General features: G+C 45.4%; 3 protein-coding genes across 9 annotated transcripts; 1 reads left to right on the top strand and 2 right to left on the bottom strand.

Annotated features, from left to right (window-relative positions):
* Positions 1-1195: 1195 nt before the first annotated feature.
* Positions 1196-5624, bottom strand: cnbpb (CCHC-type zinc finger, nucleic acid binding protein b). Of its 6 annotated transcripts, none has more exons than XM_086293792.1 (5): positions 5606-5624; positions 2493-2609; positions 2241-2306; positions 1973-2171; positions 1196-1899 (listed from the first exon to the last, which is right to left on the bottom strand). In XM_086293792.1, the coding sequence occupies exons 2-5, from the start codon at positions 2593-2595 to the stop codon at positions 1782-1784; spliced, it is 486 nt and encodes a 161-aa protein (XP_086149918.1). In that variant the 5' UTR covers positions 2596-2609; positions 5606-5624; the 3' UTR covers positions 1196-1781. The 6 variants fall into 6 exon arrangements, with proteins under 6 accessions (XP_086149918.1, XP_086149915.1, XP_086149917.1 ...); XM_086293789.1 differs by lacking the exon at positions 5606-5624 and adding an exon at positions 4740-5256; XM_086293791.1 differs by lacking the exon at positions 5606-5624 and adding an exon at positions 4411-5254.
* LOC147331462 (pyruvate dehydrogenase [acetyl-transferring]-phosphatase 1, mitochondrial-like) lies at positions 3943-13737 on the top strand. Of its 2 annotated transcripts, none has more exons than XM_086293783.1 (7): positions 3943-5642; positions 5769-5844; positions 6694-6898; positions 6968-7381; positions 7589-7689; positions 7772-8337; positions 11852-13737. In XM_086293783.1, exons 3-7 carry the CDS (start codon positions 6710-6712, stop codon positions 12118-12120), a joined length of 1539 nt encoding a protein of 512 aa, XP_086149909.1. In that variant the 5' UTR covers positions 3943-5642; positions 5769-5844; positions 6694-6709; the 3' UTR covers positions 12121-13737. The 2 variants fall into 2 exon arrangements, with proteins under 2 accessions (XP_086149909.1, XP_086149908.1); XM_086293782.1 differs by having other exon boundaries at positions 5742-5844.
* Positions 13738-15943: 2206 nt separating this feature from the next.
* LOC147331461 (uncharacterized) lies at positions 15944-17896 on the bottom strand. The gene is made up of 2 exons (XM_086293781.1): positions 17381-17896; positions 15944-16492 (listed from the first exon to the last, which is right to left on the bottom strand). The coding sequence occupies exons 1-2, from the start codon at positions 17638-17640 to the stop codon at positions 16234-16236; spliced, it is 519 nt and encodes a 172-aa protein (XP_086149907.1). The 5' UTR covers positions 17641-17896; the 3' UTR covers positions 15944-16233.
* Between the last annotated feature and the right edge of the window lie 290 nt (positions 17897-18186).

Genomic DNA, 18186 nt, shown 5'->3' with positions numbered 1-18186 from the left:
CCTCTGTCTGCACACACGTCAGAGCACTGCTGCCATCAGTGTGTTGGTATGTAACAACTGCAGTGTGACTCTGCACAGCCTCAGCATGTTTGTGCTCTCTGCTCAGAAAGAACTTATTTTAACATTTAGCTCAACAACAAACAAATTCTGCCTAAGAAGAATTACATTAGATTTCCTCATATCAATATATAATATATCTGATTTTATCTGTTTTGATTTTATATACTGTTTTGTTTGTTTGTTAATTAGTTTGTTTGTTTGCTTGTTTTAATCAATTTTAAATCATGCTTTTTATTTGTTTTTGTTTCTAATGTCTCTGTAAAGCACTTTGAATCACCTTGTTGTTGAATTGTGCTATACAAATAAACTTGCCTTGCCTTGCCTATATAAGTAGGGGTGACATGGGCCACAAGTGGCCACGAGTTTGACACCCCTGGCCCAGGTAAGTGAGAAGTCTGATCATGAACACCACAGAGGTCAGAGGTTAACGCTGGGATGTATTGTTGTACATCAGCAGTGAATGACATGTTCATGTACGACCTGTATTGAACTTTTAAAGATTCATTGTGTTTATTTATGTTTTATTTCCACAGCGACTTTATTCTTTCACTGTACGCAGATCAAACTTCCTGTGTCCTTAATAAAACTGAGTCAGTCGTTCATTCGATGTAATCAGAGTAGTAACAATGATGACTGTTACTACACTGGGGCGATCGTGGCTCAAGAGTTGGCAGTTTGTCTTGTACTGGTTCGAACCCCGGCTCGGACAGTCTCGGTCATTGTGTCCTTGGGCAGGACACTTCGCCTACTGGTGATGGCCAGAGGGGCCGATGGCGTGATACGGCAGCCTCGCTTCTGTCAGTCTGCCCCAGGGCAGCTGTGGCTACACCTGTAGCTGCCTCCACCAGTGTGTGACTGTGAGAGTGAATGAATAGTGGCATTGTAAAAGCGCTATTTAAATGTAATCCATTATTATTATGATGATGAGAGGAGGAGATTCTGGAGGTGTCTGACAGCGAGGAACTGAGCAGGTCGTCAGGGATCGCTCTGTCCAGCTGCTGCAGATGTTAATTAAACCATGAGGCTTTCAGGTGAGCTCTGGAGCTCGTTTCCTCTGATCTGATTGGTCGGTTCGTCTCCTGTGGGTCAGTGGTGCCTGTCTGAAGAAATAAGACAGCCACCGCAGGCTCCGCCCTCATCCTTCTTACCTTTTTATTGTCAGGTAGAACATACACCTTTACAACAGCTCACAGGTAAAATGTACAAAAATAAGATTTTTCTGGGGGTTTTGTCCAGACTTCCTGCGGCTTTTTTTCTTGGCGTACGATTCCTCGACCTGCACAAAAACGCACCTGTAAAACATCTGCTGCGACCTGTCCTGATTGGCTCGTTCATCCTGCGATATTATTGGGTGATTGCTGGAGGTGGGGACAATCATTTTATATGGTCCAAAAACAAAAATGAAGTTGGCAAGATACAAACTTCCATGGCTCTGTTAGCCCCACCCAAAGGGCAGAGGGGAGGGGCCTAATTTGGCCTTCATACATCACTCTCTCAGGTCTAAAAAAGCTCTGTACATCGTAACACAGCTACCAAACTAAAACACAGAAGAACAAATGGGTTTTGTAGCCCGCCCCCTCCTCCTCCCTCCGTCTGCTCTGACTGGCTGTTACGAGGCTGACCGACAGGCCTCTAGACCAATGACAAGAGGAGGATCAGAGGGCACGAACAGAGAATAAAAGAAGAGGTTTGGGAGCGCAGGGTCAGGGGTCAGAGGCCAGCTAGGGGGTGGCTTCAATGGTGCACTCTTTCGCCAGGTGACCTGACTTCCCACAGTTATAGCAGTTCAACTCGGACGCCTTGCTGCAGTGCACCGCAACATGGCCGATCTCCCCGCACCTGCAGAGCACACGGACAGGTTACGCTGGACCGTTCACCTGTGTTTGTAGGCTCAGCTTTAGTATTAGTTTACCTGTAGCACTTGACCTTCTCACAGCACTTCTGGATGTGTCCGAAGCTGCCGCAGGAGTAGCACTTTTGCTCGTGGGCGTGGTTACAATCGCGCGCCATGTGACCGGCCTTGCCGCAGTTATAGCACAGCTGCTCGCGCTCCTTCTTGGGCTCCTTGCAGTCTCTGGAGATGTGACCTCCTCTGCCGCAGTTGTAGCAGGCTGCAGGAAAGATCACACCTGTGCTCACCTGTCTTTAAACTGTTGTGATCTGTAAGCGTGTGTCCTCACCGTCCTCTGTGCGCTCGCAGTCTCTGGCCACGTGCCCAAGTTCGCCACATCGGTAACAGAACAGGTCTGCAACGACACGACAGGGGTGAACCGCCGGGTGTGTCACATAGTCAGCTGTTCACAATAACAGCACCAATGCAGAAGCTGGAAATGGAAACAGGTTTCCACGTCTCCATGGCGACATCTGTAAAAACTACAGGCTTTTTAATAAACTTTAAAATAAACTCATGGAGGTTTGATGATGGGTGTCACCTTTGCCTCTGCTGCGTCCTTTCCCTCGCCCTCGGCCGCCACTCGGACAGTTCTTCACCCAGTGGCCTGAGCGGCCGCAACCAAAACACTCGTTACTGCTCATCGCCACGACCACGGCTGGAACCACAGACAGGAGATTCAGATGTGAAACTTTACCTTCATGAAGGTGCAGAATAAAAACCACGGAGGAAAAGGAAAAACACACCAGGAACACCTGAGATGATTCTCCTCAGTCCTGGGCCCACCCACACAGGTAGAGTTTACAATAATTGATCACACAGCAGTGAGGAATAAATTTGAACACAGCAGGTGTCTTTCTGAAAGTGCTGTAACTAGATTAAGGATTTAATTCCAGGACTGTTTAATGTTAACTAGTAATGACTTCATGAATAACATTTTAGGCATTAGAGAGAAAAAAAGACTCATAATCATCCCACAGATGTAATATTATCTGCAGCTACTCTTAGTACCATTGATGTTAAGTTAGACTCTTTTTCTCCAATTGATCTTTCTGAGTTAACTTCAATAATTACTTCCTCCAAACCATCAACGTGTCTTTTAGACCCCATTCCTACAAAACTGCTCAAAGAAGTCCTGCCATTAATTAATGCTTCGATCTTAAATATGATCAACCTATCTCTAATAATCGGCTATGTACCACAGGCCTTCAAGCTGGCTGTAGTTAAACCTTTACTCAAAAAGCATCTCTAGACCCAGCAGTCTTAGCTAATTATAGGCCAATCTCCAACCTTCCTTTATATCAAACATCCTTGAAAGAGTAGTTGTCAAACAGCTAACAGATCATCTGCAGAGGTTTATTTGAAGAGTTTCAGTCAGGTTTCAGAGCTCATCACAGCACAGAAACAGCTTTAGTGAAGGTTACAAATGATCTTCTTATGGCCTCTGACAGTGGACTCATCTCTGTGCTTGTCCTGCTAGACCTCAGTGCAGCGTTCGATACTGTCGACCATAATATCCTATTAGAGCGATTAGAACATGCTGTAGGTATTACAGGTACTGCACTGCAGTGGTTTGTATCATATCTATCTAATAGACTCCAGTTTGTGCATGTAAATGGAGAGTCCTCTTCACACACTGAGGTTAATTATGGAGTTCCACAGGGTTCAGTGCTAGGACCAATTCTGTTTACATTATACATGCTTCCCTTAGGCAGCATCATTAGAAGACATAGCATACATTTACACTGCTATGCAGATGACACCCAGCTCTATCTGTCCATGAAGCCAGATAACACACACCAATGAGTTAAACTGCAGGAATGTCTTAAAGACATAAAGACCTGGATGGCCGCTAACTTTCTGCTTCTTAATTCAGATCAAACTGAGGTTATTGTACTCGGCCCTGAAAATCTTAGAAATATGGTATCTAAGCAGACTCTTACTCTGGATGGCATTACCTTGGCCTCCAGTAACACTGTGAGGAACCTTGGAGTCATGTTTGACCAGGACATGTCCTTCAACGCACATATTAAACAAATATGTAAGACTGCTTTCTTCCATTTGTGCAACATCTCTAAAGTTAGAAATATCCTGTCTCAGAGTGACGCTGAAAAACTAGTTCATGCATTTATTACTTCCAGGCTGGACGACTGTAATTCATTATTATCAGGAAGTCCTAAAAACTCCCTGAAAAGCCTTCAGCTGATCCAAAATGCTGCAGCAAGAGTCCTGACAGGGACTAGAAAGAGAGAGCAGATTTCTCCTGTTTTGGCTTCCTGTTAAATCCAGAATTCAAAATCCTGCTCCTCACATACAAGGTCTTAAATAATCAGGCCCCATCTTATCTTAATGACCTCATAGTACCGTTTCTATTTTTAACATTAGGCTTCAAACTTGCTCATAGGGGTCAAATGATTGTTGGGGTCTTTTTTTCTGTTCTATTATTGTAGTGTCTTTACCTTACAACACAAAGAGCCTTGGGGCCACTGTTGTTGTGATTTGGTGTAATATACATAAACTGAATTGAATGGAGCAGCAGGGTCCCATCAGATTCACTCTGACCCCCTCATGTGAGACACCTGGGGAAGCTGTAGAGCTGATTTTAATGTGGACACATAGGGGACCACAGGAAGACAGGTGAGGACAGGTTCTGATTGTCTCAGGTCTTCACCATGATCAGACTTTTTCCTCTTGTTCATCATGTAATAAGATGCCTCTTCACAGAGCAACAGCAGATCAATCGTGTATCGATCCTCTCCGGTCCTCCCGTCCCACCAACTGTGCTAACCTGCACCGCCCCCGCGGCTCATGGCAGCCCGACGCCGTTAACAGGCCACTCTGTGCGGCCACCAGCCAAAGGCTCCCCGGCCGATGAGGTCCTTTATACCGGCTCCCCGCTCCGGCCTGTAAGCCTGTAAACAGCCCGTCATGGCAGCTAGCCTGCTAGCAGCTTAGCATACGCTCCGCAGCGGAGGAAACACCCGACACTGTCCGCTCCGCAGCGCCTCTTCCCCGGGGCGGAGCGGCGCGCCGGCCGGCTGCAGTGAGCCCTCTGCAGGCAAAAAAGAGCGGATCAAGCCGCCGGAGCTCCGACTCACCTCAGACCCGAAACTGTGGAGGTTTGTTTGGATGCTGGTCTGCGCCACACGCGGTCTGCACACGGTCCGACACACACACACGCAGACACACACTGATAATCTCACACACACGCAAACACACTGATAAACACACACTGATACACAGACACACACACACACTGATAAACACACACTGATACACAGACACACTGATAAACACACACTGATACACAGACACACACACACGCAGACACACTGATAAACACACACAGACACACACACACTGATAAACACACACTGATAAACAGACACACACACACGCAGACACACTGATAAACACACACAGACACACACACACACAGATACACAGACACACACACACACCTTGTTTACTCACCTTTAGCCTAAAGCTGATGTTCTGGCTCACCTGTGCTGAACTCACCTGTGCGCCGATACAGGAGAACCTGAGCAGGTTTTGTGTACGGTCAGTGGGAACAGCCTGCTGTCTGACACGATTATGAAGAATGAAACGCACAACAGTGTCTGATCTGCACAAAACACCTGCACACAGACAGACCTGAGAGCTGCTGGCGACCCCGCCTCCTCCCCCTCAGGTAATTAAACACATTGGCTGCTTTCTCGCATGTTTAATATGGTGAAGAATGAAGCCTGTGCCACACTGAGCAGGCTGAAAGTGAGAGGATGGTTTACAGGTAACTGATCGATGAGCGCGTCACCAGCAGGGTCAAAGGTCACAGGAACAAAGACGCAGCTGCGGGAGGAGTGATCAGGAAGACGAGACGTCAGGCAGACAGGGTGAGTTTCAGCGTCGTGCTTAGTCAAAACTTTCCACCGGAACCACAGCTGACCGTCAGCTGATCCTGTTTAACTAAACCTGGTTTCTGGGTTAGAGCCAAACCTCAGAGTCACAGGACAGTGATTTATTTATTTTCAGTGTGATAAATGAATCTGTTTGTTGGTCACTGTTCTGATTCTTCTGCTGATCCTTTGATGTCACTCTCTGAAAACCAAAATTCACCTGAAAAAGCTGCTGAACAGAGCTGCTGTTACTTCCTGTCTATTCCAAAAAACTGGCCGCAGTTCAGCTGGTGGTGCAGCAGGGGGCACTCTGAGCTGAGGATTTCCAGCTGCTTCTAGAATTGTATTTATTTTATTTCTCCATGAAGCTGAATCAGTTCAGCGTTCTGCTGCCTGCTGATTGGTCAGTTAGGGCAGGACGTCGGTGTCCCTCGATGGCGCCTGTTTCTAAACGATACCTCTGGCAGATGCCAGGAGTGTAGCCAAAGTGCAGCAGAAGAAGCAGCTGGTTGTGGTGGTTGAATGTGAAGCTATCGTGAGGCCACTGGTGGCTTCATGCCCCAAATCAACATGGAGGATGCAGTAAAGTGACTGGTGATGCTCTAACATCCTTGATATGCACAAAAAGTAGAAACTTCAGTAGAAACATCAAAGAATAGAACAGTAGCTAATGTCCCGAGCCTTTCCATCAGAGTCATGAACAGCTCCACTGAGTCCCATTCATTCTGCATGAGCTCAAGGGCGCCTCCTGTGGAACAGGAAGTCACTAATGGCCTTCACCAGTGGTCATGTAGGGATGTCAAACTTTAGATACCTGAAAACCAAAATGCTCTGATCCTTCTGCAGGTCCAGCCTTCATGCCATGTTGGGGCGAACCGCCTTCCATACTGGATGCTGCAGGTTGCAGCAGTGCTGCTTCCTGTCCTTGCCTCCTCCCCATCCACCTGAGCTGCACAGACTCCATTACTCAGCAAGCAGTGGGAGCCGGAAGCTGAGGGCGGGACAGGAGGCGGGGCAGATAAATTCCGCTCAGGTCGACCGGATCTTAAAGGTGACAAAAATCAGACTCTGAAAGCGTTAACTGGTGATGTCACACATCTTAATGACTGTTTGTTTCCAGGCCAATGAATACAGCCTTACCCTCCCCAGAGGCCCCGCCTCCCATGGCGTTCTGGGTTTTCATAGCAACATGTTGCCATCCAACCTCCCCTGCGAGGACCGTCAGAGCAGCGCCACCTGCCTAGCGGGCCGTGGAGGCGTGTTGTTTGGCGTGTTCGACGGTCACACAGGGCCGGCCTGCGCCCACGCTGTCAGTCAGAGGCTCTTTTACTACATTGCCGTGGCAGCGCTGCCGCTGAGGACACTGGTGGAGCTGGAACGGGCGGTGGAGGAGGAACGGGCCGTAACACCACTGCTGGAATGGCATAAATACCCCCAAGACCTGAGCTACCCCAATGGAGAGGTGACGTCCTTCCATAGCCTCCGGAACTACTGGCAGGAGAGGCTGGAGACCGAGGAGGAGGATGAGGAGGAGGTAACCAGGTGTCCTGACACATCACAGAATCACATTCACGGACAGTGCAGGTCCAAAAAAAACCCAAAACATGCCTGAATGTCAAAGCCTTTACCTGGTCTCAACCAGGTGCAGGTGGACTTTTCAGAAACCGATTTTCCTGTTTTGGTTTCAGCAGAAAGTTCACCTGTGGTGACATCATTATCTGTTCTCTCTGATTGGCTGCAGGATGACAACAGAACGACATCAGCTCTGGTCAATGCGTTCCATCGCCTTGACTACGACCTGTCTGTAGAAGCCCAGGTGCATCTGTCCCTGACCTCCCCCAGGTAAGAACAAAGTTGTGTTTTCTTCAGCAGAACCTGCAGGTGAGTCTGTTTCAGCAGGTTAAGCCTCTCTTTGTGCCCACAGGCAGGTGTCTTTCCCTGGTGAGGGGTTGTCTCTGACCTCCCCCCTCCGGGTGGCGCTCTCTGGTTGCACAGCCTGTGTCGTCCACATCTCCAACGGCGTTCTACATGTGGCCAACCTGGGGGACAGTCGGGCAGTCCTGGGCGTCCAGGAGGCAGACGGAAGCTGGTCTGCGATCAACCTCACCAATGACCACAATGCGCAGAATCCCGAAGAGCTGCAAAGGATTCTGGGAGAGCACCCAGCGGAGCAGAGGACGGTGATCCGCCACGACCGCCTACTGGGCCTGTTGCTGCCCTTCCGGGCGTTCGGTGACGTCCGCTTCAAATGGAGCGCGGATATGCTGAGTCGGGTCTATGAAACTCGACCGGACGTCCTGTCTGCGGTCAGTGAGGCGGTCCGGACGATGCCGCCGCACTACCTGACCCCACCCTATCTGAGCACTGAGCCAGAAATCACCCGACACTGTGTTGGACCTGCAGACAAGTTCCTGGTCCTCGCTACTGATGGACTCTGGGAGCTGATGCATCGACAGACGGTCATCCAGCTCGTGGGGGATCATCTGACAGGTCAGTGCCAATCAGTTACTGATCCTTTAAATAGCAACACAGTAAAGCTTGTCAAAGGAGCTTGCAAAGAAAAGCGTCTGGACTTCTTTAAGTTGCTTGAAGACGTTTCACCTCTCATCCGAGAAGCTTCTTCAGTTCTAAGGTCAAATGGTGGGGAGTCCCAGATTTAAACCTAGTGGGAGTTTCCCCCCAAAGAGGGACCCAGTTTCACACCTTGGCTCAGGCGATTAGAGGATCATCAGGGGGTCCTTTTGTCTCTCTGTGGGGGGAAACTCCCACTAGGTTTATATCTGGGACTCTCCACCATTTGACCTTAGAACTGAAGAAGCTTCTCGGATGAGAGGTGAAACGTCTTCAAGCAACTTAAAGAAGTCCAGACGCTTTTCTTTGCAAGCTCCTCTGACTACGATGACTGAGAACCTTCACAGACACAGTAAAGCTTGTAACTATATATATATATATATATATATATATATATATATATATATATATATATATATATATTTCACCTCTGTAATATTCTGGTTATTTATAACTGAACTATTTAGAATAGAATTAGAATAGAATTCAACTTTATTGTCATTGCACATGCACAGGTACAGGGCAACGAAATGCAGTTTGCATCCATCCAGAAGTGCTTTAGTGATATAGATATATTACAATATATATTAGCAATAATATAGATATGTGAGTATATTACAGAAATGGGTCTATTATGGTATGTTACAATGTACACGGTATGAAGTATGTTGTGAATATTCTATAACTATAAGTATGTACAGGCTGTAGTGAGTACAAGCTATGTACAGGATATGAACAGGATATAAATATGAAAAACTATACAGAATATGAAATAAATAACTTTACAGAATCTGAGATATACAGCTATACAGAAATGGGAACTATGCAAGTTGTAAACAGTTGTAGGGTTAAAAATTATCAAATGTACAGAATGATTATTTACACAGAGCTACACAGTAGTGCAGTTAAGATAAGTGAGATATAATTCCTACAGAGGCTATATAAAGTGCTAGTGGTTGTGAGTGGTGGTTCAGTCCATGTTATTATTGTGTGTTTGAGGGTACAGTTGTCAGTGTTGGGAAAGTTACTTTTAAAATGTATTCCATTACAGAATACAGAATACATGCCCCAAAATGTATTCTGTAACGTATTCCGTTACGTTACTCAATGACAGTAACGTATTCTGAATACTTTGGATTACTTAATATATTATCATGCTTTTTACAACAACGTGAATGTACTATTGCTGTGTGATTTATTACTATTACTGAAGGTCCGCGACTCCGAACTGTAGTAAAGGGACCTCTGACTAATACGGCGGGGTCCCTGTCGGCTCGTAGCCGAAAAATAGCTTTACTTTGTTGTGTGGGTCAACTTTTCTTGCGAGAGACAGAGAGAGGCGTTGAAAGGCTCCAACGGAACTTATTGTTTTCGGAGGAAAACACGAACACGGTGTACAGTCGAGTCTTAATAGCTTACTTACAACTGGGCTCGTCAGGCACTCTTCTTGGCTGCAGTGGTTATTATTATATTTACATGCTTCCAGCTCCCGTTTTTCCTCGATGACAACTCGTACCTTTCCACTCCCCTTTTTCTCCCTCCTCGCTCACAGACCCATAACGTGTATGGCAGTCCATTCTCCCAGCAGCACGGACTACACTACCCATGATGCTACATTCTTTAGAGCTATGCTTGTAGCATTCTGCCTGTTAGCTTAGCACAACAACAACAACAACAACAACGAAAAGGCCTCTCTCACCCAGGAAACACACAGTCGCAGAGAGAGAGAGAGGGCGTCACCCTGTAACCATGGCAACCGTAACGCTGCCGCCTGGAACAACAGAACGTAGCTGTCAAACAAAACCCAAACAGTCCTGACCCGCGACAATATGAAACAGGAAAGTACCGCAGTGTAATCCATTTATTTCAACAAAGTAACTGTATTCTGAATACCACCTTTTTAAACGGTAACTGTAACAGAATAGAGTTACTCATATTTTGTATTTTAAATACGTAACGGCGGTACATGTATTCCGTTACTCCCCAACACTGACGGTTGTCGATTGTGTGTGTGTGTATGTTCAGTCCATGTGTTAACGTGGGTCAGATGTCAGGAGGCAGAGTTCAGGAGTCTGACAGCTATTTGTATATGTTAGCGCTATTACATACATTTTGTAAACTTTGTAATATTTGGTTTTATTTAATTTACTTCAGTCTGTTACTGTTGTTGTCTTGGAGCGACTGTATTCTGATCATATCTAATAGACTCCAGTTTGTGCATGTAAATGGAGAGTCCTCTTCACACACTGAGGTTAATTATGGAGTTCCACAGGGTTCAGTGCTAGGACCAATTCTGTTTACATTATACATGCTTCCCTTAGGCAGCATCATTAGAAGACATAGCATACACTGAAAAACTAGTTCATGCATTTATTACTTCCAGGCTGGACGACTGTAATTCATTATTATCAGGAAGTCCTACTCGTGTTTCTTCTCCACTCACTTTTTTTCATGCTCCATTAGGGCTGTTCGATATAACGATATATATATCAGATGACGATATAAAAACGTCTGTCGTTTCATTTTACGCTATCGTTTGTTTCGTGGTGCCGCAAAATAAACTGTTTACGGCAATATTTGTTCATTGTTTTGATGGTCACTGTAGTGGCTGTATGAATTTCTTAAAGTTCTCTCTTTCTCTTATATTTAATATAACAACACTATGGACGGACAAGCACCTGTTTTTATGCGTTGTTGTTAGCAACAATGACGGTAACACCATCGCGTGTCCGCTTGTTTATGTTCCTCATAAACCTTTCACAATAAAGCTCAAGATCCTGTTGAGACTTTTCAAAATAAACTGAATCACGTGAAAGAGCAGATTATTTACGGATGAGAAGTAAAAAAGAGCCGCCAGGTGCTAAAAAATAAACCTTAGACTCAAACATTAGAACAGGCTTTTCCCCGCAGCACGCCGTGTAATAAATACTCACAAAGGAAACGGCGGCCGTTACAACTTATGTCTAAAAATGTATCGTTTCATGCATCGTCAAGTCGAGCTGCCCGAGATTCACAGAATTTACAGAAAATGTTACATTTTTGTGATTTATATCGTTATCGGGACGATAGCTGTCTTAAATCGGGATATGAGATTTTGGTCATATCGCACAGCCCTATGCTCCATATGTTTACACACCAGAAGGTGAGTTCATATTTTACCCTGAACCACGACCTTATTCTGAAACTGTCCCATTGCCACCTCTTGGTCACCTTGTTTTTACATTAAGCCGTCCCAGCATCTCATCACATGCCAGTCTTCACCTGTTTATGTTTTCGGTGTTGGAGTTTGAGATTCTTTTGAAGACTGAGGTCACAGATAATCACTCACAGTGCTCCAAAAAGTGCACATGAGGTGTGAGCGTGCTCAGACGTGTCCACCTGTCTTTACTTCCTGTCATCGTCCTGACTCTGTGTGTGGTTTGTCGTTGCACAGCCCTCCAGCAGCAGAGACCTATAATTCCCTGCGAGGGCACAACGCTGGGCGACCTGCAGCGCCTCTTGCTGGAGAGGAGGGGGCGGGTCCTGTCGGCGCTTGAGGACCAGAATATCGCCACCCACCTGATCCGCCACACCCTTGGCGACGACGGGTATGGAGCGGTAGCTCCAAATCGTCTCGCCAAGATGCTGAGTCTGCCTGTGGATCTGGCCCGAAGGTACCGTGATGACATCACTATCACCATCATTCACCTGAATGAGATCTAACACCTGCAGGTGATTACCTGCTTGGTAGTCACCCCGCTGACCAATCAGCAGCAGGCGTGCTCATTCCAGCGCTGATCTTCATCCTTTTCCTTAACCGTATCCCAGCTCTGAATGGTCGAGGGGTGGGACACACCTGGACAGGTAGCTGATCAGGTGTTTCTGTTATTTTGTCTGCCTTCAAGAAGACCAGAACTCGACACACACACAGGTCTGAGAAAAGCTCCACGAACGACACCGGAGCTAACCTCACTTTTCAAACATCGCTCTTCAGGTGTGGAGCAACACAGTGAGCATGCTCAGTGAGTTGATGTTCCGCACTTGGAGTGGAGAAGTGGCGCCACCTCCTGGTGGCACACTGAAAACACCTATCTCGCCTGAGGCTACGGCTACGTCCACACGTACCCGGGTATTTTTGAAAAATTTTCTATGCGTTTGCACTTTTCGTCCACACGTAAACGGCGTTTTCAGTAACTGATAACGGAGATTTTTAAAAACTCCGGCCAGGGTGGATAATTTCGAAAACTTCGTTTTTGCATTTACGTGTGGACGACAAAAATGGAGAAAACGCAGAAAACACAGCGTCAAAGGTGTGCGCCTTTTTTGACGTCACACTGTGCGTCACGTTATTGTTTCGGTGAAATGAATTTCTACAATACTGTTACTGTTAATTCTACTCTCTGCAGTGTTTAAATGCTTACATATACACACAGTTACTGTCCCTCCACACTCGACTCGGTTCTGCTTGTCACTACCCGATCTGTACCACGCATGTGTGAAAGGTGTCTACTTCCAGTCGAAGTATTTTACGATAGTTACAGGTCAGAGTATCTGTTAAGATGTTAAGAAAAACAAGTATCTCTTAAAATGTTTCCGATAATGAAACATTTAATATATTGTAGACAAAAACAAAAAAATAAAAAGATAGTTACGGATCAGGACTCCCCGATCCTTACTGCGCATGTGCAATGTTTTCTTCTTCTTCTGTTCGTTTAATGGAGGTTAACACCCCAGTGTACGAGGACACTGTCACCTGCTGACTGAGCGAATGAACCGTATTGTAAACTGAATTAGCGTAATCACAAACGTGTGTTTAATTTGATTTATTGATAGTCGAGTGTGTTTATGCTTGTCTGTGTGGAGAGGATTGTTGGAATAGTGATGATGACGTCCGCTATCACTGTCAATTGTTAGTAAACACTTCATCTGGCTGGTACCAATCGGGTTTCCGGTACAGATCGGGTAGCGACACTGCTTCTATGGAAAGTAAAAAAAAAGAAAAAAGACACTGCTTCTATGCCCCATCCTTGTTTACTTTTTCCCACCGAGGTTTCTAGACTTCTGATTGGCCAACATTTCTACACGGTTAGGAATATAGCGCCACCTGTTGCTTTGGCATGTTCATAGCAGCGTTTTCCTTCATTTCTGCGTTTATGTGTGGACGGGATTATTTTTTAAAACGAAAATGGAAAATCTCCGTTTTCAAAAATACCCGCGTACGTGTGAGAATCACCAATCGGAGACACAGCAGGACTTCCTGTGAGGAGGTGATGGTGGCTTCTCTCTGTGCTTCTCAGACTGTTGCTGTTTTTACTCGTTAATAAAGTTCCTGTTTGACTTCCTGTAGGTCCGGCCTGTTTTTTTCGCCAGAGTTTCACTTCCTGCTTATCCTTCAGCGTGTTAATGCCGGCTTGTAAATGATAAAGCAGCATTGAAACAGGATGCGAGAACTTACCTGCCTGTAGCAGAGGAGGGGGGTTAACCAGCGCCATCTACAGGCTGAACACAAACATGTGGCTTCCCTTCAGAGTGGGATGAATTGATGCCCAGAGTGTAACCCTGATCACAACTATTCTAAAATGTTGTTCACAGGACAAACTTCACAGATTGTCCCAGAGATTAAACCAGTGGTTCCCAAACTTTTTTTGCTGGGCCCCCCTTTGTTTTACAAGAAAAAGTTTGGTTTGGAAACATATTTGGCGATGCTTCCTCTCCTGCTTTGCGTTTGTGTGGGAGCCCCGTAAAAAACCTGTCCATGATGCTAGCAGTGTCCATGCTCGATGGGTGACGTGTCCGGTGAGTCTGCTGGCCGTGCAAGAACTTGGAAGTTTGCAGCTTCCATTGTGTACAGATCCAAACTGCACATGTCAGCCTTTTAGTGTGGGGGGTCTAACGGTGTGTTCACACCGAACGCGATGGACGCGAATAGAGCGTCAGGTTTACATGTAAAGTCAATGGAAAGGCGCGATGACGCGCGATTGCGGGTCCCGCGAAAATTCGGAAGCAGATTTGCGTCGCGAAAACGCCAAAACGCGTGAAACGCGCGTCAGTGTAGCGCGTCTGGCGCGTTTGACGCGCGAATAAAACCACGCGCGTGAGTTTTTGTGTTGCATTTTGTGCATACGCGCGTTTCGCGTCTACCGCTCGAGTTGGAAAAATCTGAACTCCAGCGTCAAATCGCGCCGCGACAACCAATCAGGAGCCTGGTGACGTGGCTGTTACCTAGGTCAAAGGGGCAGATCCAGCCAAAGCCTTTCATACTTCAATGGAGGGGAAGGCTAATCAATGCGGTAGCAAACAACTCGGAGCTGTACAACACCAGCTGCTTTCAGTACCGAGACAGGAATAAAAAGGACCGAGCTTGGAGGAAGATATGTGAAGAGATCGGGCAACCTGGTAAGTTCATTCATTTCTCTTTTGAAAGTTTTCACTGACCCGGGGAAGCAGCACAAAAGCTAGCAAGCCACCGCTATTTTCCCACTGACGTACAAATACCGTTCTGCTTTTATGCATGTTGTCATTTAGGAATATATTTTATTGTTTATTAATAAACAGCACACAGTGGTCCCGCTGTTCATCCGTCACTGCTTTGCTTTTTCGCTGATTTTTTATTGCACAGTACAGCATTGCATTCTGCAGCCTGATTGACAAATCTCCTGCGCTTGCCAAATTTATCACGTTTGGTTTTGATAACCATCGCGTCCAATAGAAAAAACAGCACAAAAACACCCATAACTATGAGCCTCATTCGGAAATAGACACCTGCACCGTGAGGGAAAAAGGCGCACGAAAGTGGCAGGCAGATGAAGACAAACCGCGGCATAATAATACTTTTACGTTTTGCAATCTACAAAGGTTTGCACTTTGAGAATCAATTGTGAGAACTGTGACCAGGGGCTAGTTATTCTGAGAACCCCTGCAATAAATGAGGGACCACTGTCTACTCTACGATTATTATATCCAACCTGTTAACATTTAATACTGTATTGATAGAACCAACTGATTCTGCAGCAGAGCATCCCCAGTCCCTGAGCTCCTGCTGCTGCACCCACAGATATGTACAGCAAGCACTGATACCTTTTTAGTCGGTGGGATTCCCTTGTGATCACCTTTACTAAATATCTACAACCAATCTGATTATATCCTGTTATTGTTTTTTTTTTTTTTTCAATGTTGAAATTAAAATCTAGTAGCAGCCTTCTCATTTCTTTGTGTTTTGTGCTGTTTTACAGGCCCACAGGGGAGGACGGCTCCGAGGCAGATGAGGGACGGGTCCCAGGACGGTCCATCGGCGGTGGAGCTGGCCATCCTGGAGTCCCTGAAGAGGCCACACCAGTCTCCAATGGAGCATTTCCTCCTCAGCCTTGTTCCTGCTCTGGAGAGCAGCTGGTCCTTTTTATTCCTGTCTCTCTGTAAATACTTATATTTTATATATTTATGTTTAATGTTTTTCTGTTTGAGACTTTTAATATTATTTCAAATAAATGTTTATAATGACTAATGTCTCAGTTCTACTACACAGCAAATGTTGGCACACGACTTGACACATGTAGACTTTATTTCATATTATACTAATGACAAAATATACTGATACAGTGGGATGCAAAAGTTTGGGCAACCTTGTTAATAGACATTATTTTCCTGTATAAATTGTTGGTTGTTACAATAAAAAATGTCAGTTAAATATCATACAGGAGACACGCACAGTGATATTTGAGAAGTGAAAAGAAGTTTACTGGATTTACAGAAAGTGTGCAATAATTGTTTAAACAAAATCAAGCAGGTGCATCAATTTGGGCACCACAAAAAATAAATGAAATAAATATTTAGTGTATATCAATGTGTGTGTCTCCTATATGATATGTGGGGTGCCTTTGTCTGGATGTGCTTCCCATCCAGAGCTGCACAGCACAGAGGAAAGTTCCAGCGCTCCTGGAATCCCTCTGTGATGGACCGCCAGTCTCCAGGTGAAGGCACAGCCATGAAGTCGTCCACTAGACAGTCCCAGATGGACGTCGCTGCCTGGGGGGTGATCTGACACACCGACTCTGTAACTGAACGCTTGGTGCTGAAGGAGTCCGCGGTGACAAGGAACCTGGACAAAATTGTTCAAAATCAGTATTATGTGTACTGCAGTTACAAAATACATTATTCAAATTCCAAAATACTTTTGTGATGTCAGATTTAAATCACAAAACATGAATCTTACATAAAACCTTTTGTAATTATAAGGATAATTACAAAATGTATATTAGATCATATCTAAAACAGTTGTTTTGTTTTAACTTTAACATATCATAATTTGATTGGTAGCAACTTTCACAACTACAGTGAGCCAATCACTCATAATTCCTAAACATGTCAATCAGGTAGGAATGAAGTAAGACATTAATAGAAATAAAGAGTTGTATGTTGACATGTAGCCCTTTCCTTGCTTAAATCATTAATATTTTTGAAAAATTAATCTGTGATAAGACATAGCTTATCAAGATAGAACCATGTAACTAGAGATGAACCAAACTGTTCACAGTTTTATCTAACTCTGTTTTAATAAAGGATGGTGACCCCTGTTATAGAGTCTGACAGCTGCAGGGATTATATACAAATATTCAACTATCCCAGAATCAAACCAGGTCTAAATAAAAAGGAGTGAGTATCACTACAAGGTTAACTCAGTGGTCCTAATGCTACAGTTTGATATCAGCAAACACCGAGCGCATACATTGATGTGACACCACAGCCATGCTATCATTCAAACACTGATAACAGCATAAATCGAATTAAATCGGGACTTGATGAGACCTTCTGAGTATCACTAGAAATATTATAAAGAGTCGTCTCTGTACCACAGTTTGCTTTCAGTAAACACCGACAGCATTCACTGTTAGCATAGCACATCCATGTTAGCAGTGTATAACTGGATGGATTAGCATATTAGCACAGATATCAATAAAGGACTACCGTATTGACCACTTTTACTAACCTCAGGCAGACGGACAGGCGCTCTGCAGGTGGGATTGAGCGTCTGTAGTTGGTGTCTAGGCGGGCAATGCTGGGACCGACGAGGGACAGCAGGTCCTCAAACTGGCCGACGGTGATAGCGCTGGAATCGGCCGTCATCCAGGCGCAGCTCCTGGAGCAAGTGGTGAAACTCACCAAACTGCTCATGCCTCTGGAGGACCTGATGGACCCAGGTACGGCGAGGACGTCTTTCACGCTGCTGCTCTGCTCTCCACAGTACATAGAGAAGGGAGACTCTCTCTTCAAGCGCTAGCTCGACAGCTGCCATCTTGCAAAACCAGGTCTGGCACAACTCCCTCCCACATTCCTCCCACATTTCCGGTTCACGCGCGTCAAAATATGATATTTTGACGCGCGTCAAAATATGATATTTTGACGCGCGATGGATTTTTCTTGGACACGCGTTGAGACGCGAATGTACACGCGTCAAATTAGGGGCGTTTGGGGCGTTTTATTCGCGTCCATCGCGTTCGGTGTGAACACACCGTAAGGCACACGTGTGCGGTGGAATGGGTTATCTCAGCGAACGATATGAGAGTAATGAGTCTTTTGTGTTTGTAGAAAATGTTTCAGAACTTAGAGTTCAGCTCATGAAAAATGGGAGCAAAAACAAAAGTGATGCATTTATATTTTTGCTCAGTGTATCTGCCAAAAGAAGCTTCTTCATTAGTGGAGAAGCCATGAAATAACCATTAATTTTCTACTTCCTTCCTCAGTCTCACTGAGTGAAAAGATAAAAATCCCTCCATGGCAGCTCTTTTGATTTCA

The sequence above is a fragment of the Aulonocara sp. 'chitande type north' Nkhata Bay genome, linkage group LG5, assembly GCF_057382095.1.
Source record: "Aulonocara sp. 'chitande type north' Nkhata Bay isolate Kocher_YH1m ecotype deep benthic linkage group LG5, A_spYH_male_GT1.1, whole genome shotgun sequence".
Classification (NCBI taxonomy): Eukaryota; Metazoa; Chordata; class Actinopteri; order Cichliformes; family Cichlidae; genus Aulonocara; species Aulonocara sp. 'chitande type north' Nkhata Bay.
The sequence above is the reverse complement of the archived record's forward strand: the minus strand, read 5'-3'. Positions and strand labels throughout refer to the sequence as shown.